This window comes from Saccoglossus kowalevskii, chromosome 7 (assembly GCF_978046115.1).
Source record: "Saccoglossus kowalevskii chromosome 7, keSacKowa6.1, whole genome shotgun sequence".
Taxonomy (NCBI): Eukaryota; Metazoa; Hemichordata; class Enteropneusta; family Harrimaniidae; genus Saccoglossus; species Saccoglossus kowalevskii.
In genome coordinates this window covers 25403044-25429464 of record NC_140647.1, presented here as the reverse complement: position 1 = coordinate 25429464, position 26421 = coordinate 25403044, and the positions used below count along the sequence as shown (strand labels likewise).

Sequence of the window (26421 nt, the reverse complement as noted above, 5' to 3'; positions counted from 1 at the left end):
TCTACTCTGTTGGATTGTACCATTTTAATAAATGCCAAGGCTTCCAATACAGATTTTATTACTTATTTGACAGCTGGCTCAACCTAGCGATATTGTGAATCAAGACAAATACTCAAACTACCATATTTGCTCTAATACATGTACCTTCCATGCTCTAATAGAAGCATTTATAAAACAAATATTTTAGTGTATACGAGGAACATTAATAAAATATGACCCATTTTGGCCATAGATATACCTTTTTGTAAGCTCTCACACTAGAGCAAATACATTATATTTCTAATGTCATATTGGATCCAACTAGACTGTCTAGAATTCAATTTAGAGACCTGTCTCTGATTTCTTTCAGTTGCATCTAGTCTAGTCTGAAATTAAATTGTGCGAGATGTATCTCGGCACTACTATTCACATCCGTTTATGGTGAGACATCTGTTTCATTGCCAGAAATGGATGGTTTTTTTTTTATTCTATATCAATCTATTATTTTATTATTGTCAAACATGCCAATTTAATGCCACAGACTTTCCTATTAATTATAGTGTTATAAAATGCCTATAACACAATAATTATTGAAATGATTTATCGTCAAAAAAATCTAACCTATTTTATCAGGAAATATAGAGATTTCCTGTCAGGCAGTTCATCTATTCTTATTTAGAAGTGAAATTAAACCTACAAATAACTACCTGAGCAAATAAATAGATCCCTATTCAAGTGCTATAAAATTAATAGAAGTGTTGGCTTTGATTGTGTAAATGGGCTTGCAATTTATTGACACCTGCGTTTGCACGTTTGTACATTTTTGTGTGCATTGCTTTGTCTATCGACCGGTTGGCTGTGTGTTATGAGTTATTTCTGATTAGTTTTGGGTAAAAATCTGTGTATATTAAATATCTAATTCGTATAATAATTGATTTTCAGCTTTCCCACTGACTTCTCAAGTACTAATCATCAAATTTCAATGAAACTTGGAAAATGTTTGCTCTAGGACACAGTCTGATCAGTTTTCGGTTAAAATCTGTTCATATTAATAACTTAATTTACGTATTTATTAGTCAATTTTCGGCTTCTTTTCCGCCGATTTTTTTAAGAAGTATTCATCACATTTTAATGAAACTTGTACATAACTGGTTAGTTTTTGGTGAAATCTATGCTAATTAATTACCTAATTTGCATACAATTTTCACCTATATCTCAAAAACTAATTATTGCATTTCAGTAAGACTTGGTAAGTGCTTGGGCATGATGCTAAAGACCTGATTAGTTTTTAGATGGAAATTCAAACATACTAATTACTTAATTTGCATAATATGCATAATCATCACATTTCATTAAAATTTGTTACATAGATGCTCTGGGGATAATTCAGACATGATTAGTTTTATTCGAAACCATGCATAATGATTATCTAATTATTTTTGGCCAATTTTTGATCAAAAGATCAGATTTCAAATAAACTTGTCGTAGACAAATAATTTATTTTCTGTGAGTATTATAAATTTCAATAATGTGAAGCAAATTGTTTTCATATTGTAAATTAAGCTTCTTGTTTGAATGACTGATATTAGATTTTGAATTCATTTTAAATATGCCTCTAATACTCTCAGCATGGTAGTTCTTTAAAGCTGTCTTTGATATTGTATACCCTGTGAGACTGATGTAGTTTTATCTTATTAATTTGAATGTAAATAAACAAAAACACAAACAAAATACTGATATATTCTATACTGTATAAAATTGAGGTTGTCCCAGCGATGAACAACAATAACTTGAAAGTTTTAAATTCTTGATGTAAATATTTAGAATACGAAAGTTTTGAACAGTAACACATTTCTGCTGAAGCCAAATTGAGAAAAAATATTGTGGTATAGCACACATTCCAGCTTAAACAATTAATCAAAAGATTGTAATTTGTACATTATGATAAATTGTCACTACTATGCAGCTATCATTCCCCAGGTAATGATATAATTATTGGAATGAGTTGTTCTGTTTATGACACTCTCAAAGCGCTATCACGAAAAGCATCAGCAGATGAATTTGGCTTGCCAATTACATCCTTCACAATATTTTCACTTAAGGCAGGCTCAAAATTTAAGTATTTCAGTGGGAGCCTTGCTGGATTCCCAAAGCTGGTAGTCTCATGGCATCAGATTTAAGTATGCTTATGAAGCACATGATTTTCCTAAGACTTTTACTATACAAATGTAATTAGAGATACTCAATCAAGCGAGAAGACAGCTAAATTACCTGGTACATATTTTTTTTTATGCATATTATTCAGAAAGGTCAGTGGCTATGAAGATTAGAACTCAAATGTACAAATTTATGAACACACACACACACACACGTAAAAATGCCTATCAAAATGAAGAGGTAACTTGTGCTGTATATGTATTTGTAATGGAAAAATTAAGACTGGCATGCATATCAATGAAGAGACAAGAGACTTTCTACTAGTCTAATTAATTTGTGGAAATAGCTTCTGATAAAAAAAAAACTGTTTAGTCTATGTATGTGTCAAAATTGATGACTGTGATGAACCGCTGTTAGTTTTGAACAATGTACCGGTACTTTTCCATGGACTTGTCAATTTATAAGACTGGAAACCTTAGAAATACTTTCTACTGAGTGAATTCCCACTGGTAATGTCTTTAGTTTTTAAAAAAAAATGTCTATGCCTTATATTATTTATGATGTGGTTGTCAGTTTGATTGAAATCTAGCCTTTGAAGCATGGTGGATAGTGAGTGGGTGTGACCTACTGACCTACAAACTCCGACATATACCGATATTAATTTGCCCTCATGTGTCATTTCAGACAATTCCCACCTGTGTTGATATCCCTTGTGTACACGCAGACATTGTCAGAGTGGTCTGTTATAGAATCCAACATACATGCATTGCATAATAATTGTATTGTAAATGAATGATGTAATAATTTAATTATACAGATATAACCCCAGATGCTTACCAGTAATAATAATATGAGTACCGTACCTGAAATATCTATACCATTATTCTATAGAGTGTAGATGATATGCTTCTGGTAAAATCTAGTATTTTGAGCAAGTCCACACATTATAATTTGCAAAAATAGCTATACATAATTAGAACTGGCAAAGTAAAAAATACCATGGCATATATCTTGCAAATATGTATGTACCGGTATGTGTCTATATATATCCGTTACTGATCGTATATATACCGGAAACTTTCAGTCTAACAATATGTCACTCTGGCCAAAGTGCGTGTGATGATACATACAGGTAGTGTATGTATAGTTTTCATCTAACATCATAAGACCACATAGACATTCAAGAAACAGATTATAACTGAACTCTCTGTTTAAATAAAGTATCCTGTGTAGTTGAGTGTTCAGTATAACCCACATTGTGATTGGTTGTCAAATCCATAGTAAGTAAGGTGTTACATGATTGGTTAATCATGTTAAGGTTGGTGGCCAATAAAGGGGCAATCAACCAGTGAAGTAGCAAGGTATTCCCTGATTGGCCTTTCAGTTAGATGTTCAGGCTAGCCAACCAATGAGAAGTCTTGTATTAAAGCCATTCTAACTTGCATGTAAACAAGACTGTCTGTTATGTTTTTAATAGTATAGAGTGAGTGCATGTGGTTATTCATTTTAGTAATCATTTATTTAATTTCAATAAAAAAAAACTGGTCTTAGAATATTGAACAAATTATACAAAAAAATAAAACATTGACGCCATCAGGTAGAGATTAATATTTAATACCTAAAATATAATATAATGTTTGAAATGAAGTTGTTGAACTGTGTAAATTTCTACATTGATCTATTTATAGCTTTATAGTTTAGAGACAATACAAATTACTGGTAGTTGGTCTATTATAAGGTATACAGCCAGTCAAAGAATGTATTTATAAACTGATCTTATTATTTTTTTAGGATTATTTCTTGTGTTTTCCGCTAAACTGATCATTGAACCGTGTGTGCATCATTTCATTCAACTATTCTAGCTCATGTGCACCATGTCATTTCACATTGGATCGTGATATACTTTGCTCTAACTTTGATGATTTTTTGTTCTATGTATATTGTGCTGTAGGAAATGATTTAATTTAATAATATTAAAGATTGCAAAGCAATGCACATAAAATATACCTGAGCCATACCCTTTAGTTTTGCTGTGAAAGTACGGTACTATTAGAATGACTTTGATGTGCTAAGGCTGTGTCATTCACGGAGACTAATTGTTTGGTTGTGAAACAAAAGTCTTTTTGTTGGATTTTACTTGCAGCTGCACATTCTGAATGTAAGATCCAATGCTTCTAATAGAGCTAGTACAGTATTATAGCAACATTATTTTCTATTAATGGGCAACTACGGTCAGAACGTTGAGTGACAATGTGACCTTTCATTGAACGGTTTATGTCACAGATATCTAGAAGGTGAAACAGTGCATCAGGTTATTTGAGGAGACTTTTCGCTCCACTCACTTGCCTTCCTTTCAGCCGCCCAAATCATGACCCATGGGAGCTAATTATAACTCTCCAAATTCAAACTATTTCGAAGAGATTTTAATAGCATACCGGTAGTTTGCATTATACTGTTCAAACATGCCCTTTCTACATGTACAAAATGTACATGCAGCTTGCTAGATTTTAAAAAAAAATAAGACATGTTAGAAAATATGTACTAGATTTCAGCGCTTGATTTTTGAATGGTCAAACCCTAATTTAAGGAAAGTGAGAGCCTGAAAACATCATTTCTTGTACATGTTTGCTGTGTGATTTGGCTCTATGATCACGAATTGATAAAAACAAAAAATATCACATACTGACACTGATTTCTCCATACTCTCGTTATTTTATTTTATTAAAAATGTTTTAAATTTAATTATTTAGTAGATTCATGTAGTCATTTCTCGGCCATGTCTGGACAATAGGATACTAAGATACATCAATTTCTTCTTTATTTGGTAGCCATTCTTGTTCCAAAAAACACCAAAAATCTACATTTGAACTTTGTATTCATCTTACTCATGGTGGGTTACTGATGCCTGTAATTTTGTTTAAATTTGTTGCAAATACAAGACAGAACAGGTTGAATGTTGCATTTAGTTGTTTTTTATTTCAATGAAATTTAGCCAACTAGTAGTCATTTCTGTCAAAAAAGTAAAATCACAAAATTTGAACATGTCATCAACTGTTTCTCAGCCATGCCTTTGCTGACTTCTTTCAAATTTGGGATGGTGGGTTACAGATGCACTTCAGTTTGTTTTTTGATTTGATTCAAAAATTCTTACTGGTGATTATTTTTGTCACACCAGAAACAACATTTGGACATGTCATCAAATAGTTTCTCAAGCATGCCTGAACCGATTTTAATTGAACTTAGCATTGACATCACTCATGGTGGGATAGTGATGTACAATGTATGACAGTTTGTTTTACAATTTGATTCAAAAACTGAATGACTTGTAATGTGATTGTTTTTACACTGGTAAAAAATTGCATGCTTAGAACATCAACCGAATCTCGATGAGATATAACGCAAGAAAAGCATCATAAATAATGTTCAACATACTACGTACATTGAACATACATAAATAAGGGATAAGGGACGACGTCAAAAGATCGATGTCGGATAAAAAACTTAATTCCTTTAGTTTTTTTCCAAACCCCCCTACCCCCCACTGAAACTTAATTGATAAATATTGGTCATGGCGTCAGACTACATTCACCATTAAATACAAATTGATAATCGGACAGTAGTATTCGTAGCAGTTGGTTGTTGGGTGGGTGTAAAAAGATTTTACAAATGCACCTCATTTGACGCACAGCTTTACACTCGAACCAAACCATTTTCTCGGCTTGGATGTTTGTTTTTTCCTTTTAGGTTATTTCTGTCCATGATTGGATAGAAAAAAACGAACTACAAATACTCCAAGATTTTTTTGACTTCATTAAAAAATAATATCGTTTTTGTAGGATGGAAACTTTTTGAGGTCAAAACCCCGGCCCACCCCCAAACTAAAGGAAATAAGTTTTTTATCCGACATCGATCTTTTGACGTTGTCCCTAACAGTAATGTAATGTCAACATAACAATAGTCATAATTATGTAACCCAGATATACGTACAGCTGTCATGTGTCAAGTGCGGAGATAACAGAATTTTAATTTTTATTTCCTGTTCACAGTCCGAATATTTGAACTTATGAGTTGACCTTTGTGTGTCTGTGCATGCAGTCAAGCATGTGTGCCATGCGCGATGCGTTCTCACCTGTATCTTGAACTTGCCTTGTTCATTTGTTTCATTCATTTGTTTGATGATTAAATTCATGATGGTCCAATGGCATCCATTTGAATGTTTAAGTCAAACATTAGATTCTTTTTATTTATTTTTAATGAATGCTGTTCCAAGCCATATCTCTGATATCCCTTGACTGATTATGTTCAAATTTTATATATAAGTCATACATGTATTTGATTTATGATGGCTACCATTTTAAAAATCCATCAAATTCTAGCATTTTTCGGCCATTCATGCCTTGGATTTTGATATAACACGGACAGCTATGGTCAGACTTATGGTTAGCTATTTTTAATAGTTATTTAGGACAACGATTACCAAATATTATCTTCAATATATCATACTTATCAGTCCGAGCAGCGTTTATTTATTTATAAACTACTATTATGGTCAGACTTAATTGGTACATAAATTGAACATAATGGGACCGTAATTTCTTCGCAGATTGGGTTAAAAATAGCCAAATGACAGAAAATTTGTTCAAAGAATGATTTTCTGAAATGTCTTGATTGATTCGATAAAATTTTGTACGTAATGTTACGCTTACTACAATATTTGCTCTATTAGAAGCGCATTTCATTTGGTGTGTAGTGAATCATTATTTAAATAAATGATATACCTGTAATCACATGTGCTCCTAATAGAGCAAATATGGTAACGGTAATAAGCATTTGTTTCAAGTTTTGATTCAAAAGGGCTGACTCATTTCAATGTTGTTCATTACTGAAAAAACAAAAACTTCGTCATGTCATTACATGTTAAATAAAGAGTACCGAAGTAGTTTCATTTTCAACCATGTCAATGGAATAATAACATGCACTAGTGATGTAGAGGTATTTAAATGCCTTTCTACTTTTTTGACATTTCCTAATATAAATCAGATAGTATTGGCTTAATACTCAAAGATGCATGTAGTAAAGTCATTATGTCTATCATAGTCAAACCTTGACGTGTAATTTTGTTTTTTAACCTTGTCATAAGTTAAAAAAAAATCACATTACATACATTTACACTATAAAAATATCTTAATTAACGATCAAAAAAAAAATGACTAGTAAAAATATCTCATTTTACTGATCAAAAAAAAAATGAATAGTCTATTGTTGTATATGAACTGTCAACTCTTCCTTGTGACTGGAATGTGATATATAATGCTATGTGGTTCAGGGTTGGACATGCATGTATGCATACCAGTATATGCTAAAATATCTGTCCATATTGTTTATTGGCCCAATACTCAATCAATGACAATACATGTTTAGTTTGATGTCTACACTTTACTACATTTAAGAAAACAATATCAACTGTTTGTAAATAATAAAGTATAACGTGTGTACATATACCATGTACATGTATAAACATTTTTGACGAAAAAAATTGTCTTCACTACAGGCTCTTGTCTATTTTTCATGAGTGTAGTTTGTTCGGCAATGCTCGATTACAGCACGTGAAAGGTCAGAGGTTGAATTTAAGGCTCGTCCACATATGCGAAACTGAGTTCTGAGTTTAATGCTAATATACTTTAAAACATGTTGAAAAAGCAGCATGCAATTCTAGCGAATTGTGGTAAAATGACGTAATAGCGAAATGTTGATTTAGCAAATTTCTCTTGTCATTGTTGATTTCTTTGTCTGGCGGCCATTTTGAATTGATAATAAAGTCTAATAATAAAGTGACATCATGAATTACCGAATCAGTTAAACTTGCGAAAAAGACATGCTCGCGAAAAAGACATGTTTTACAGTGAATGTTTTCACACAGTCTTTAAACAAGGACTGAACAATTTTTGAAAATGATTTATTTTGCTACATGTACATCATCAATTGTGACAGACAGTTTTGTTTTCCAATCTGTTTATGATGGTACACATATACCAATGTATAACAGAGTGCCTGTCTGCTCAGGGTTTCAATTGTGTCTGCGGTTTGTGCATGTTTTTTACAAGCTGGGTATATTATATATATATATATACATACATGCATACATTGTTTTTTTGTAACTAATAAAAATGATCATCACTGAATAATAACACTAAGTTGTTTTTATTTGACAGACACCTTTTGATGGACCCACTGTCAGTAATCCTAGCATAGACCCTCCGCAGCCAACAAGGCCTCCGTCACAAGTTCTAGGCAATAACTGGGAAGTCCACTATGATGACAAAGGACGGAAATTTTTCCACAACACCATTTCCAAAGAAAGTTCTTGGAAGCCACCAAGAGGTTATGGGGTAAATATCACTTTCTATTTCATTCCCATATGTTCATAATATTTAATACTACATGTGCATCATATACATATTTTGCAATGGTTGATTACTCTGTGAGTTAATTGTAATACAGTCCCTGTGCTCTAGGTTCTGTCAAACATATTTTTGGGTCCTTGCGTAGCATATTAATTTCACTGATCATAGCAGTGTTTGTTGATTTGGCACTATGGTTTGCACACATACAATATAGCCTTGTAATGCACTGATGAATCTATTTGTGTCAATTTCCAGCATGTGTGGTTTTAACCATGCTGTCGTGTACTGGAGAATAAAGCATTCTTTCTGTGTAATTAAAAAAATAAAAAATCCATCTCACTCCCTCAGTACTTTTATTGGATTGGTATAGAAAAAGACTTAAGTATTGATTTTCTTAGATTTAATAAAATCTGCATGAGATTATATTGTTGACATTTCTTTATTTCAACTTATACAATTGATTACAGTCACGTGTATATTGATTTGCTACATTGATATAATACCATAAATCATTATATTTTCGCTGAGAGAATTTTTTTGCTGAGAGTGTTTACATGGTCACATTTTTGTGAAAGTTACTCTGACCTTTTCACCACCAGTTCCTTCTTTTCATCACTAATTCACAAAATAGTTCTGTTTATAGTTTGCACTTTTCTTCAGAAGATTTGAAAAAATAGCCAATTTTTTTGAGTAAAATCTGAAAAATGACTAAAATTTTGTCTGTTGGTGCTAAAATTAGGGTTCATTTTCAGAAATATTGAAGAATATACCAAGTGAAAAGTGTAGAATAATTTGGGTGCGAAAGTCTGGTGGTGAAAAGGTTTAGAACTCCAAAGAAATGTTTACTGCTACAGTATTCAGAAAAATAAAGTGATCGAGTGTTTATCTCGTGTGTATTTTGACTGTAATGAAAACCAAAACACTTTAAAGGGAACCTCAATCCAAACAACATAATGACCCCTAAAGAAAAAGCTCCACAAATGTAGGAGAATGCAATTTACACTTTTTTATATCAGTTTTCATTCTCTAGATATTCAACTTTTCATCGTTATTAAGTAGTCAGCCATCTTGATTCTCAAGCAAAGGATTATGGGTAAAGTATGACATCATAGAATCTGTTGTCAGAAATTGAGAAAATTATTTCATCTATAACATGAGAAATACTGATGCGAATTAGTTCAAATTTTCGTTGTGCATATTACTCATGTATATAATTATAGTAATGGAAATTGGAATTTCACAAATACACATAAAGTGAAGATATTGTTAAAAACGTTAAAAAAATAAAAATCAATATTTTAGTTGTGAAATATAGAATGTCACTTTTTTGTCCCCTTTTTGTGCTCAACATGTGATATATCACCTATATAACCTACTCACGTTGGTAAATTGTATACAATATAAGGAAATTTTAGCATTTGGTAGAAAAACATAAAAATAAATATTTTCAGTTCTGTTTCCATGACAACTATTTTATAAGCATGGATGGCACCAGTACATGTATGCTACCAATCTCTAAACTTTCAGCCAATTTAAAGTTCAACTTTTGAAGTTATAGATGAAATCATTTTCTCAATTTCTGACAACAGATTCTATGATGTCGTACTTTACCCACAATCCTTTGCTTGAAAATCAAGATGGCTGACTACGTAATACTGATGAAAAGTGGAATATCTAGAGAATGAAAAGTGATACAACAAAACTGTAAATTGCATTCTCCTACATTTGTGGAGCTTTTTCTTTAGGGGTCATTATGTTGTTTGGATTGAGGTTCCCTTTAAATATAAAAACTATTAATAACTACAAATCATTCTACATTGCACTTCATAGTATATCTACTATCTTATCTATTCAAGTTATATTTTGGTTTAGCGGCAGTGTTTTGAGAGGATATCGTTTTAAAAGAACATCAATATGCACTAAATTTCTTGGAGCACACCAAATTGGCAAATTGTATGATTACAGTAAAATGATTACTAAGCAAACAAATACTAAATCCATTTAAATATGTTTTTGTTGAGCAATTGCTGAATTTTGATTGGACGATAAATGTAAAATATATTGCGCCACACTTGTATCATTGTTCAATAGTCGCCTTTACAAAGTTCACTCCTTAATCTTTAGTAAACATATGAATGTAAATCATAAATAAAATAACAATATTAAATGTGTCAAATAGAATGCAATGTGTATGACGGTTTATTACAATGTACAATTACTTTTATCAGATCCTGATTTATTGAGCTTCATTCCGGTTCACTCGTATTTCCATTCCGGTTCACTCATGTTTCAATTCTGGTCCACTTCTGCATTTTTATGGCATGCATTACAAGAGAGTTGATTTCTGGTATTCTTTTCTTGAGGTCAAAGGTTATATGTGAAAGACGAGAAATTTCTTTTTTCTGATTTGCATTGTCACGATGTTTTTGTTATTTTATATGTTTTTGAATTGTACTTGCGTTATATAGACATGTTGCTATAGTTGTTAAGTCTGCCACTTTTTGCTATAGATTCAATATTTACTCTCACAGTCACTGTCATAACTACGATACTAGGAAGAAGGTTGTTTTGTTAGCAAGGGGAGAGACACCAAAAAATACCATTTTAAATATTTCTACATCACTAGTGCCAACATCTTTATGTTTTAAAGTATCCTCCATGGATAGCCAGAATGAATTGTGTATATTGGTGTCAGCGAGCAATGTATAAAAGCATTGTATTTATGTTTAAATTCAGACGACTGTATTTATGCCATTTCAAGCAATCCATAGATAACATTGTATGATAGATTATCAGCAATGCACACCTGAAAGCTGTCTAGTTCTGTATGTCTCTGTGTAATTTTATGCTGAATGTCGCACACATTGTCTGGGTCATCCACGTCAATTGCTAAAATATTTCCTGCTAATACTCACAAAACATTAATAATTCAATCTGTTTTATGAATTGGTACACATTATTAGAAAACACACTTAGTGTCATTTTATCAAACTAAAGATTAAGAACATTATCAGAGATTTCAGGCAGCCCATAATGTAACCTCACACAAATAATATGGTCTTATAGGATTAAATGGATATGGATATATTGAATATTTAACTCCACTGAAAATAATTTCTACATGATTTCCCTGGTTGCCTGCTTATAATGAATTCAAGAATTAGAGTATGATTAGGTGCAATTTTACTTTTTAAAATGGATCGCCATGCATCCTGCTTGTGATAAATAATTAACAGTGTGATGACTTCATTTACAGATTTTTTTATATCTTCCTAGTATATAGTTTCAGTATATTTTTAGCTCCGCTGTCGACAAATGAGCGGAGCTTATCATATGAGTGATTGTCTGTTGTCGCCTGTGTCAATGTTTTACTTTTTCGACTTCTTCTTGAAAACTACAAGCCTGAAAGCTTTGATACTTGGTGTTAAAAACTTTTTGTTAAAAACCGCAAGTCCAATTGCTTTGATATTACATATATAGGTACTACATGTGGACCTTTCTCAGATTTGTTCATTTTGTGATGATATCTTCAATTCTCTAATTTTGATGAGTATTTTTGTCATTTTTGGTGAAAAGTGATATTTTTGAATTCTTGTTGAAGTCTGATTGCTTTGATACTGTTCATTCTTCATTGTTCATTTTCAAATGATACATGTATATTCAGTTCTTTATTTGTAATGTGCATTGCTAACAGCGGAGCTATCTCAGTTGACAGGCTGCTTGTTTGGAGATGTCATTGTTTTTGACGGTTAAATAAAATGCCTTGTACTAAAACACTGAAGGCAGTTTTCAACTTTTTGAAATGACGTTGCCATTTCATGTAAGGTTGAATCTATTAACCTTGTAGCTCTGTTATTGATATCTAGTGTGAGAGAGATGACACAGGGTGCACTCTAACAGGTCTGATTTTATAGGAATCCCGAGTTGAGCTTGTTTGACTGCTGGAGAAAGAGATCTTCAATAAATAAATAAATAAATAAATAAATAAATAAATAAATAAATAAATAAATAAATAAAATTGTATACATGTAGCTGTCATGAGGCACAAACTAAAATGTTTCAGCCCCTGATTTCCATCGTTTTTACACTTATTTTTTTTTTCCCATAAAAATCGAATTTCATTTCAACAAATTACAAATTCTGTTAATACAGTGAGATGTTTTTTTAAATTCATATTACAATATTAGCTAGTTAGCATAACTAGTAACCGCAAATAATTGTGTGTCTAGTGTAGCACACTTTTAAAAATATTGTATGTACATTGTGCTAAGGTGATTTCTGAATTCCTTAGTTCAGGTAGTTAAAAGTACGATAGTACTGGTACTCTCAAGTAATAATGTAAACAATATACAGCACTAGGTGCAGTTTCCTGTAGACCTTTTAAAAAGTTATTGAACTGTTTCAGAAAGCTGTGTCCAGAATACAAAATAAGGTAATTCCATAATCAGTCCGATTACTGACTGTATCTCTCTGCTACATGGTTTAAGTGTATTCAATGTTCAAGTTCCTTGTGGATAGGTGTACTAGGATTTGTACTAGGGTTCTGTGCATGTATGTATTTCTAATTGTTATATTTACATGGCGAATATACTTGTATTAGCCCTAGTTCAAGTGTTGCCTGATAAGGGGACTATAGTTTTGGGTTTTGCCCATGGTCTGTGTGTCTGTCTTTATAACTTATTTGTGTTTTCATTTCCTTATCAATTTTGCTGTATATCATTCAAATGTTGCATGTTGATGCAAAAGTGTATGATCGCTCTCTGCTATTCTTTTGTCAAAATCTGAGTATCCCAATATTAATTTCATATTAAGTCACCTCTGCTCCCTTTTTTGGGGTGCAAGATATACAGTATCTGATTGTGTAAGCCAACCTGTAATATGCAGTTTGCCGCAGAAACCGCATTCCATGTTTTGGACTGCGACTGGGCTGTGTTACTATCACAAGAACTCGGCCCCTAATGTCTTGTATAAATGTACACGTAAATATATATATATGTACACCACTATTATTCATGTACAAGTGGTATCAGTATTTTTTACGCTGATATTCTGAACATAGAATATTTGTTCTATTAGTAGCATACGTGTATATGCTTAATAGGTAACAGTATGTCATAGCTTTATAATCAAGTAAACCAAAAACGCAATCAGAACTGCACTTGTGATAGAACAAATATGGTACTTTGAATATGGGCAGGTCACACCACTTAACAGTTTGTCTAGCATGGGTTGGTGGTATCTGATAAAAATCCCACTGATTTACCAAATTGTGAGACAAATAAGGAATACTTCATTAAAAGTGAGTGATTCGCTTGGTATATTTGTCATACTGTTCATTAATTTCTATTGTGTGGAAATATTATTTCTTTGCCTTTGCAATTATAATTATGAATGGTTATGAAAGTTGTACCATTTCACTACAGTCAAATAGGCCTATAGGGGTGGTAGTCATTTTGACATCTTCTACGCCCACAGCTTAATCCATATGCAATCAGAAATTCCTCTCGAGAGGGGGGGGGGGGCACTTCACTGGAACAGTGTACCGTACATTTGTTTTGTTCGTTGAAAGTTCATAATCTTGAAATCCTGTTCAAACACTACTCTATTTTGACCTTCAAAAGTGTGTCATCTCAATTGAATCAGTATGCATGCATCTCATGAATATTTTGTACATTGTAGAAATGGTTAAACAGCCAGGAGAATTTTGACTTGCTGCCCCCTCCCCCTAATTTCACTCTATGATCACTCAACCATTTTACAATCACTCAATTTGGAGAAACTGACTGAGCATTCAAAAAAAATCTCTGACTATCTAGCCAGTCTACATAACAGAAATACCAAGTGGCATGAACCATCATATTCTGATATTAATCGGGAAAATAGTGCATGATTTCTCATTAATAATTCCAAAAATACTATAAAGAAACACAATATTCATATTGTGAGTGGATTTTTCCCACTTTATGAGTATGTAATGGTTATATTTCATTACGTTACCACGAAAGGGAAAAAGTACCAGATAAATGTACCATACAGTAACCTACAAGGACCCCAGGTTTGTGTGTACAGTGTTTTATTATCATCTTCGTATACCATACTTGGTAGTCATCAGGTTCAACTGTACTTACATATAGACATGTATGAGTTATGAGTTCGGAAAGATCTTGACTGAATGACTTTGTGCTCATAAAACACAAGTGATTTTTTATTTTTTGGTGCAGCAGCACTTGAACCGGAAGTTTGTCTACCCCCGGAATTTGGCATGTGACTAGCACACCATACTAAAGCCAACTGCAAAGCAAACTTATTGTTCATTTTCAGTTGCTTTTTATTTTCACTTTCAACTGAATACTGAATACAAGTATGCCACATGATAGTTTAACCGGAGTGCAGTTTTGCTTTGAAACCTGGGGTTTCAATCATGCATGAACAAGAATTTTACGATTTGTTTTAATGACTTGACATTGGCAAGGTTATTCATTTACTGGTATGGTTTAAAAGACCATATCCTATCCCTCATTGACATAAGGCACTCACACCAATGCTAGAAAAAGCATTCATATTCAGACCAGAAAAATTAGCCTAATGTCTTAAGTGTGAATGATTTATTTTTTCATCACATTTGACATCTTTATTTTCCTCCTGATTGCCTTAAAATAATTCAATGACTTAAAATAAAGACTTGCCAAGGAGGTCATATGTCATACCCCTTTGTCATTTATTCAGCATTATTTGATAGGTTGTAAGGAGTGATAAATCATGACATTTGTCATCCTTTGATGATTATGATTATGGCTTTGCACTTTGTTGCCACTTGAGGGCAGTATGTAGTGTCAGCCAGTGGTTTAATTACCCTCCGTACAGTTTCCTAAAATCATCGCATTTATAGCTTCTCTGAAACCATTGCATATGTAGATTTTCTGAAACCATTGCATATGTAGGTTCTCTGAAACCATTGCATATGTAGCTTCTCTGAAACTATTGCATATGTAGCTTCTCTGAAACCATTGCATATGTAGCTTCTCTGAAACCATTGCATATGTAACTTCTCTGAAACCATTGCATATGTAGCTTCTCTGAAACTATTGCATATGTAGCTTCTCTGAAACCATTGCATATGTAGCTTCTCTGAAACCATTGCATATGTAGCTTCTCTGAAACCATTGTCATATGTAGCTTCTCAGAAACCATTGCATATGTAGCTTCTCTGAAACCATTGTCATATGTAGCTTCTCTGAAACCATTGCATATGTAGTTTCTCTAAAACCATTGCATATGTAGCTTCTCTGAAACCATTGTCATATATAGGTTCTCTGAAACTATTGCATATGTAGCTTCTCTGAAACCATTGCATATGTAGCTTCTCAGAAACTATGCATATGTAGTTTCTCTAAAACCATTGCATATGTAGCTTCTCTGAAACCATTGTCATATGTAGCTTCTCTGAAACTATTGCATATGTAGCTTCTCTGAAACCATTGCATATGTAGCTTCTCTGAAACCATTGCATATGTAGCATCTCTGAAACCATTGTCATGTGTAGTTTCTCTAAAACCATTGCATATGTAGCTTCTATGAAACCATTGTCATGTGTAGTTTCTCTAAAACCATTGCATATGTAGCTTCTCTGAAACCATTGCATATGTAGCTTCTCTAAAACCATTGCATATGTAGCTTCTCTGAAACCATTGCATATGTAGCTTCTCTGAAACCATTGTCATATGTAGCTTCTCTGAAACTATTGCATATGTAGCTTCTCTGAAACCATTGCATATGTAGCTTCTCTGAAACCATTGCATATGTAGCATCTCTGAAACCATTGTCATGTGTAGTTTCTCTAAAACCATTGCATATGTAGCTTCTATGAAACCATTGTCATGTGTAGTTTCTCTAAACCATTGCATATGTAGCTTCTCTGAAACCATTGCATATGTAGCTTCTATGAAACCATTGTCATATGTAGTTTCTCTAAAACCATTGCATATGTAGCTTCTCTGAAACCATTGTCATATGTAGTTTCTCTAAAACCATTGCATATGTAGCTTCTCTGAAACCATTGCATATGTAGCATCTCTGAAACCATTGTCATATGTAGCTTCTCCGAAACCATTGCATATGTAGCTTCTCTGAAACCATTGCATATGTAGCTTCTCTGAAACCATTGCATATGTAGCATCTCTGAAACCATTGTCATATGTAGCTTCTCCGAAACCATTGCATATGTAGCTTCTCTGAAACCATTGTCATGTGTAGTTTCTCTGAAACCATTGCATATGTAGCATCTCTGAAACCATTGCCATATGTAGTTTCTCTGAAACCATTGCATATGTAGCTTCTCTGAAACTATTGCATATGTAGCTTCTCTGAAACCATTGTCATATGTAGTTTCTCTAAAACCATTGCATGTGTAGTTTCTCTGAAACCATTGCTTATATATAGCTTCTCTGAAACCATTGCATATACATGTATATAGCTTCTCTGAAACCATTGCTTATATATAGCTTCTCTGAATCCTTCCCATTATATATATTTTTTAGCTTCTATGAAACCACTGAATACACATGTATGTAGTTTCTCTGAAACCATTGCTTATATATAGCTTCTCTGAATCCTTCCCATTATATATATTTTTTAGCTTCTATGAAACCACTGCATACACATGTATGTAGTTTCTCTGAAACCATTGCTTATATATAGCTTCTCTGAATCTTTCCCATTATATATATTTTTTAGCTTCTATGAAACCACTGCATACACATGTATATAGTTTCTCTGAAACCATTGCTTATATATAGCTTCTCTGAATCCTTCCCATTATATATATTTTTTAGCTTCTATGAAACCACTGCATACACATGTATGTAGTTTCTCTGAAACCATTGCCATATGTAGCTTCTCTGAAACCATTGTCATATGTAGCTTCTCTGAAACCATTGTCATATGTAGCTTCTCTGAAACCATTGTCATATGTAGCTTCTCTGAAACCATTGCATATGTAGCTTCTCTGAAACCATTGTCATATGTTGTCATGTCAGATTACACCTTATTAGGATATTCAAATATGTTATTTTTTTGTAAAGGGTAGGTACTGCATTGCTCTGTTAGAAGTACATCTCCAGAAGAAGGGCATATAAACCAAAAATTACATTTATTGTATACTGGTTCATTAAAATATTACTTACTACTTTGACCACAGATTAGTGCATGCACTAATAAATAGAGAAAATACAGTAATCCATAATTTCCACAGATCCATCTTGATTTGAAATATTTAAAAATTAAATATTTTACAATTCTGTTCAACTAGGATCTCTCCCGTTGTTAATAGATTTTGTTTTCATTCATCAAAATGGACAACAATAGTTTCATTTCATCATCAACATTTCTGAGTTAACAACCAACACATGTGTCCCGTGGATTCCATTTCATGTTGAAACCAACCTGTAAGTATTATTTACGGAAAGAAGGAAATAAAAAATCAACTCCAATTAAAAAGATTGATTAGTTATATATTTTGTCTGCAACAAATTGATCTTTTTCTTCGCATGAACAGACTGTGACACTTAAAAAGTTAATCAACTGCTTGCGTTATAGAATGAACCATTCTAAAAGCTGTGACTCAAGTCTACCATTTCACTGTCTTATAACCTAGCCTTTTTTGTGAATTGCAAATGCACATTCAATACTCGTGACATTTGCGTAAGTGCATGAGGTAATATAGTAACTTGTCTGTTCTAATTAGTTCTAATCCTCCTGGGTACGGAAATAGATGTGTCAACCTTTATTTTCTATCTCATTCGCACTTATTTTAACGCAGTTTGTATTTTGTCTGCTTGTGACTACTACTGGTAGTTTCCTGAGTACCTGTCAGTCAGTTATTTCTAATGACATAAACTGTAACGTGAGATTATCATGTGCGTTTCTGAGCAGGTCATGGATACATGCAACCCAATGTCTTACATAACAGCAGCCTTGTGACCAAGCAAAAACACATTTTGTGAAATAACTTCATCAATGGATTTCTAAAAGCTGTCGGTTTTGTTACTACTATAGAATTTTGTTTCCTGCTTATTTTCTTCCAGTTCTATTTCCCATTTCGCATGGTTTTAATATAGCCTATCTTACTCATCAGTGAAAATAGCGAAGATAAAACCGAGTGAACAATAGTACATGTACAGTATTTATCAAAATAGTTCATATTTTAATGATCTAGTATACAATAAATGCATCTGCTACTATAAAAGATGTACTTCTAATAGAGTAAATACAGTACCAGTAAGCAGTAATGGACATGTGTACTGACTCTGATTTAGCTAATTGAACCTGACACAATTTACTGTATATTTCCCTGTGTGAATGCCATGTTTATGTGTGAATTAACAATGTACTAGCACGCCCATAATTTGTTTTTGTTATGGGAACATAGAATAATCATTATTATTAATTTTCGTGAATTTTTAGTTTAAAGGCGAAGAAATAAAATTCATGTTTCTGGGTGTATATGGTATGTACGTCAGTTTTTTTTTTTAAAAAGTTGTCACTCTTAGGTATTATTTAGAATATATATTTCCGGGGCTCGCAAAGTCTTATGATGCAGATAATACTGAGAAACCAACACTCCATAACCAAATTCCTACCATATACTGTATCTTTTCATATGCTATACATAAATGGTAAATGCATTTTTTAGTTTATGTTCATTTCTGCTGGAAATATTCCTTCAATAAAGCAAATAAGGTTAATGTTTTAATATGCAAATGATTTGAACTATTTTACATTGTAATTGGGAAATATTCTCTACTACCGTACTAAATCTGCATGGACCTCAAGCATGTACATGTCTGTATTTTTATTAATTTTGTTCAAACTGAACACATTGAAGATTTTCCAGAGCATTGTCTGCCATATACCTTGACAAATTCACACTTTGTACAATATCATGGAACACATGTCCATGTAGATTGTGATAACCATACAAGACGAAGACTTGATTCAGTGTTCCATATTACAAACAGATGAATCCAATTACACTATCATCTAGTCAATGTTTGTCTATCATTAAACGCATTTATCTGCAAGTATTACTTTTTAACTGAAAATCAGATTTGAAAATTACTACATAAAGGTCATGAAACTAATCTTAGCGGTTAGCAAAGTAGAAAGATAAAATTGAAATAGTGTCATGTTTCAAACTACTGTAAAATACTTTATTTTAGCTGGAATAAATTTTCGCTGAAATGACTTTTTTAGTGTTTTGTATGGAGTTTATTTTCACTTATTTATTATCTTTGATAAGTTGAATGTAAATTATTGGAGGGAAAATATATTCGCTGTTTTTTTTTTCACTGAATCATCCCTTCAGTGAAAATAAATTCCAAGCGAAAATAAAGTATTTTACAGTACACAGACATGTTGATATTGTGTACGCTGGCTTAATATGCAATTGAAATTTACAATATCAATACCAAATTGATTTCATCAACTTGAGTTCTAAAATAATTGCTGTTTAATGAAATTGATATCTGATATATGTTGATATATATTCAAGTTAAGTTAATGTCAGGCAGTTTTGATTTGAACTTATGTGTGTGTTAATTACCAGTGCTACTAACATCTGAAATGCAGACTTTGGCACCACAGGTAATGTATTTGTATAGCCATCAATTCATAAGCATAGTGTCAATTACTGATTTACACATACCCTAGTGGCTATTCTACTGTCAATTTACGACCCACAATTTATATGTTGGCTATTACTCACAGTGACATGGAGACCAGTAAACTAAAAAGGTAATTTCAAGTGTATACAAGGAATAAATGTTATGACCTACTTGTAGTGTACTTGCATGGCTATTAGGTTAATCAAATGCCACAGCTGCAGTCATTGCTCAATGGTCATGTTCAAATTTTGTTCATGTATTTTATTTTAACAATGTATTTTGCACCTGTCGTGTGGGACCCCCTCATCAAACAAGATGAGGCAGTGTAATGACAGTGATGCTTTAATGTATACTGAGAGTTCATATACCTGTACGTGTGAATATTTATGTGTTTAGAGATACACGTTTTTAATAGTTGGTATTGACACAGTCCCTCTATCATAGAGGGACTGTGGTATTGATTACGAAATTAAGCAGACTTTTAAAGAGCTCTTTAAAAGACATCTCACAAAAGTTGACATAAATGCCACTAACTCGAGTGAAATGTAGTGCCCCTAGCTCAATAAACATGATTTGATGAGAACCCTGAATGTAAGTGTACTAGAGTGTGTCTGTGTGATGGCTAAGTCACATGACCAAGTCAGACAAGTTGATAGTGAATGCAGCTAGTAGTTGTAGGGTATGCCTGAAGAGATGAAAAACTAATGAACCGTGCATTTCATTCATTCTTGATTGCTCTGTGAATTCATTCCAGTCAATTAGATCACCGGAGGGCGGTGGAGTGGAATTATGCATCAACTGACCCCTGTTAGTATTTGTAACAGTGAACTAGGTCAGTGACCTTAATCATGAAAATAAACACATTTAGACAATGCAGACTACTGACTCATCCCATCTATTTTATTTAAATAATTGATTAGATCATGTCAGTTACCAAGGATACTTGTCTCCATGGAAGCTGTCAAAGCTGTAGTATCTGTTAAACTTATTTGAAGACCTGAGCATATGTAGTAAAATGAGCCGCGATTTAGAATCAGTGGTTACGGTGTTCATGAGTTATGCCTATTGGAACCTGACTGATTTATTTTTTGTCTGGAATATCTAACATCCCAACATGCAATGCTGTTTCGGAATCCTGCTTTAGAACACACTCAACACAACTAGCCTAGGGAGTATGAAATTTTCTATGTACCCTGTTTGCTTGGATGCTATGAAAACTTGTATAAATTTTGAAAGAAAGGGACAGGACAACTTGAGAAGTGGGGTGTTCATCCAACAAATGCCTTTATAACTTTGTTGTTAACAAATTTTGAATAATTCGGTAAGCATTAGAGAGATGTCAGTTTTGCATGCACCTCAGTGGATTTATTGATTCCCTAAGCTGTTGAAAATAAGTTCACAGCTGAATTTATAACGTTCAACTACAAATAAGAGTTTGCTAACAATTTTTAAACAAGATATCTTGGGAATACTGTAATTGTTGTATTTGGCACATAGAGGGAAAATTATTTTTTTTTGGCATATACATGTATAGGGTGAAATTTTGTTTTCCCTGTTCTCAGAAATGCCTTTTCATATATAGTTAATACACAATTTATTAAATATATTGATATCACAATTTCACAATCTAAGTGTATTAAGAGTGTCTTTTGTGTCAAAATATGTCAATTTTAGTCAAAAAATTAGGTTGAAAATGATGTTTTTGCCTGTTATTTGCAGGAAATGGAAAAATAAAAAAATGATTGAATAGGTCAAGAGTTGTCAAATTTAATGCTCTCTGTACAGCTCCATATTCTGCGTGCTTGCTGCATGACATCTATTCTTTTTTTAGCTCCGCTGTTGACTTTGTCGAGCAGAGCTTATCATATGAGTGATTGTCCGTCATCGTTTTACTTTTTCGACTTCTTCTTGAAAACTACTAGCCTGAATGCTTTGATACTTGGTATATATGTACCTTGGGTAGACCTCTTTTAGGTTTGTTCATTTCATGTTGATATCTTCAAATCTCTAATTTTGGTGAATATTTTTGTCATTTTTGGTAAAAAGTGATATTTTCGACTTCTTGTTAAAAACAGCAAGTCCCATTGCCTTGATACTATACATATTGTTCATTTTCTAATGATATCTTCTGTTCTTTAATTGAAATGTGCATTGCTAACAGCAGAGCTATCTCAGCCCACCAGCTGCTTGTTTTGAATAGCGCCCTCTGTCGACCAGATGTATGCAAGTTCATCGACCTTACCAATCATAAAAGTGATTCTCTATTCCCTTTAAACCACATTAATGGACACAGCAACAGTATCTCTATCCTCCACGGTGCATCAAATCACCTGAACGGGTCAAATTTAAAATAGTCACGGATCCGGCATATTCAATTTCACCTGGGTGAGAAATTGTCCAATTTACATTGAACACTATGACAGGAATATAATAGGTATAGCAATTACTGGTTGTATTGTATAATATGAATATGGCTTCACTGTCACTCTGCTCTTAATCAATTCACACATTCACTCTGCAATTGAAAGTTTTCAGTGATATGCAGAAAAGATAATTGCTGTCCTTGTTAATCTTGCACTTAGTTACAACATGCAGGTATCACCATGACGACAGAGAAGCTGAGCAATTATTATAAATAATAGATTTTTAATTTTTTCTCCTTCAAATAACAATTTTTTTTTTTTTTTAAATTTATATTTTATTGATCTTTGAGAAATGTTTCTATCAGTCATCTAATACATAAGGCTTATCATTGTATGTGAAATTTTGTTGAATCCAGACAGAGAGATTACCTGCATCGTGTTGTCTACTTGTGTAATCTGCAGTTATTGAACACCAATAGTACTGTCTTGCCAAATATTTTCTTCTCAGAATCCTGATAGAATAGAATCTTGACAGAATATCAGGTACTCAATCATGAACTCCCACATGTCAAACATTGTTTGTAAAGCTGAATAGAAATAACAAGTTCCCATTTATTTACAATATCTTGGTGAAAGATTTGAAGCTTTACAAAGAAATTAGAGATGATGAATATTGAGGGAGACACAAAGACCCATGGGAAACTGGTTTTGTAGCTAATTAAATCCTATTCTTTGGATTTGTTGCGCTAGGGACTTCTGCAGTAAATGTTTTAGAAATTTATAAAAAAAAAAAAATGTTCATACCTATTAAAGTGAAAACAATAGTAATGTATTTGTAATTTTCTTTATTTTGTCATTATTTTTTAGCTAAATTTGAAATTATCTGGTTACATAAAAAAGACCAGTATACTGTTTTGTTCAGCACCACATCCTTTGTGGAATTATGAGAGAAATTCTAGAATTGTTATACAAGTCAGATAAAACTTTAATCTCGTCTCCATTATTACGGAGCCACTCTGAATGATGTTTAGCTAATGTAATCCTTGTTCAGTGGTAATTCCAGGTTAATTCAAGCATCATTTTTAGCGCAACTCAGCAAATTGCTTCATGGAATATAAGCGCATGACTTATACAATCTGGAATTAGAATTTACTCCGGGAACAAAGACATCTGTGAAGACAAATACATTACTTATATTCAATTATTCTAAAATATTGCCGTAAGGAATAGATGTAGTGTTAGAGATCATTTGGTAATTTGTTTCTGCTAGCTAATAAGTGTTCACACTCAGGCCCCTCTGTTTGGGTTGGTTTATATTGCATTTTATTCTTTGTTCGGGTAGCACACTATACCGGTAGTCATCATTGGAAAATCCGATTGGTTATTTCTGCCACCATGTGGGCTTTTATGTGTACGATACTTTGGATACATTTAATATCAAATCACCAGGGGGAAGATGAAAGCAATCAATAAAAAAATGATTGATTTTTTTTTTTCATTAAGGTTAAAGCTTTAATATCAAATTATTTTTTTTAAGCTTATAGATTTTTGCTTTTATACATACTGGTAGGTTTCTAAGAAGAACTGTTATTGTTCATGTATAATTTGTAAAACTGATAACAATTGATATATATAACAGTATCATCTTCGGGGTCTGTTTCTTACGTCAATAAATGTTGGCGTGTTTCTCATCGTAGTTCATGCCTAGTTGTATTATAATCGCACAACAAATCATAATACCCATTAGAAGGTCTGAGGGATGCTCAGAGGCGGGGAAATAAAAATAAAAAGTCTGCACAAAGGTAATGTAGTTAATAAAAAGTCTACAGGGAAAAGGCACACATATATAATAAATGTTGACAGCAACATCATCATATGGGGGAAAAAAAGAAAAAAATAATAATTCTTTCCTTCCAGAGTTGTTAATGGTCAATCTCTAAGTATCCATTATCTGTATGCTTACAATCCAAAATTTTGCTGATAAATGTGTATTTTGAATGCCTAAATTGTTTGTTCTGAATTTGTTAAGCTTGCATGATGTGAATGGGAATGTGGAGAGCAGCTGAAATTTGCTGTATACCAGTATTCTATGCAACTATAGTAGGCAGACAGTCATGCTGATTAGACAGCTACATGTGTGCTTTAATTAATGACATCACTGGTCATGTAAGCAGGCCTAACCTGTACAAACATCCCTGATTATATTTCAATGACACGATTTCTGTGAATAAATATATATATATATATATATATATATATATTTAGAATTTGTGATAATAAGAATAACGCACATACCGGATGTTTTCAAGTATTGTTTGATACATCTGTACTTCATTGTATAATGAATGAGTCACTACATAGAACACTGTGACAGACATTATTGGCTGCATGGTCATTGAACTGCAATTTCAGGGAACAAATGTTAATACTTTCTTGCATCAATTTATCAAACTGAAACCATGGTCATAGGACTTATCACTTGTCGTTACGTCTAAATTTGGTTTAAAGGGGCACCTTTCAGTTAAGCCTAATCTCACAACAAATTTACTTTCTGGACTAAAATAACAATGGATAACAAAAGATAGATTAACATTGTAAACAACATAAACAATACTGTCCCATGATTCTTTGGTGCAATCCCTGGAATTGAGCGGTTCCCCTTTAAGTTTCTGACCTGTAGATGTTAAATAATTTTATAAATCAGGCAAGAACAGAATTGAATGAGTATGTACAGACTTGAGGGCTTTGAATAATCACAGGGTCATGCTATCTTCATTACCTCTTCAGAGGGAGCTCAATAGTGAGTAGTAATCTGAGAGTAACTTTTAATACTTTTAACCTATTGGATGCCTTTTTTCCTGTGTTTCTCTGTACTTTTTTTTTGGTAATGTCCCATTATGAGAAAAAAAATATGAGAAAAATTGTGCATAGTTACAGTTTCTGTGGCATAATTTCTTCAACAAGTTATGATACCGGTAGATGTATTTATCAAAGATGTTTTTTTTTTAATAATGTGTCCAAGTTGTCACATTTTTTACCCCTGTGTGGAAAGCACACAATAGGAGTCTTTGCAGCTAGTCTGTCTGTATGCGTTTGTGGTGTCAGCGTTGAGACGACCTGCATTTAACTTTTCACTTAACAAGTGACAACAGACCTACCGAGTGAGGACAAACCTACCAATTGACGACAGACCTACTGAGTGTGGACAAACCTACCAAGTGACGACAGACCAACTTACAACCCTCACTATTTTTGACTCCCGTGTGCGAAGCACAAAAGGGAGTCTTTGCAGTTACCCTGTCTGTCTGTATGTATGTATGTATGTATGTATGTATGTACATGTATGTATGTCACTTTTTTTGTTCCACCGTTATCTCAAGAACCACTAATCAAATTTTGGTGAAACTTGGTACATAGATGCTCTGGGATAATGCGCAGAGTTGATTAGGTTTTGGTAAAAATCTATGAATATTAATTACCTAATTTGCATGATAATTAGCTGATTTTTAGCTGTTATTTTACTGATACCTGAAGAACCACTCATTGGATTTTGATGAAACTTGGCACATGGATGTCTGAACTAGTGCGCAGATTTGATTAGTTTTGGGTAAAAATCTATGAATATTAATTATCTAATTTGAATGAAAATTAACTGATTTCAAGTTGTTCCATGACTGTTCCACTGATTTTTGAAGAACCGCTCATTGGATTTCAATGAAACTTGGCACATTGATGCTCTGAACTAATGCGCAGATTTGATTAGTTTTGGGTAAAAATCTGTTAATATTATTAATTACCTAATTTACATAATGATTAATCAATTTTCGGCTTTTCCACTGATATCTCAAGTACTAATCA

The 26421-nt window shown here is 32.9% G+C and overlaps 1 protein-coding gene across 2 annotated transcripts in view; it reads left to right on the top strand.

Moving 5' to 3' along the window:
- LOC100368056 (rho GTPase-activating protein 15-like) overlaps positions 1–26421 on the top strand; it is a 57035-nt gene that overhangs the window by 8341 nt on the left and 22273 nt on the right. For both annotated transcript variants that reach the window (XM_078005897.2, XM_085501362.1), the window contains exon 2: positions 8349–8525. In XM_078005897.2, the coding sequence (XP_077862023.1) occupies positions 8349–8525 (177 nt within the window). The remainder of the gene's footprint in view (positions 1–8348; positions 8526–26421) is intronic.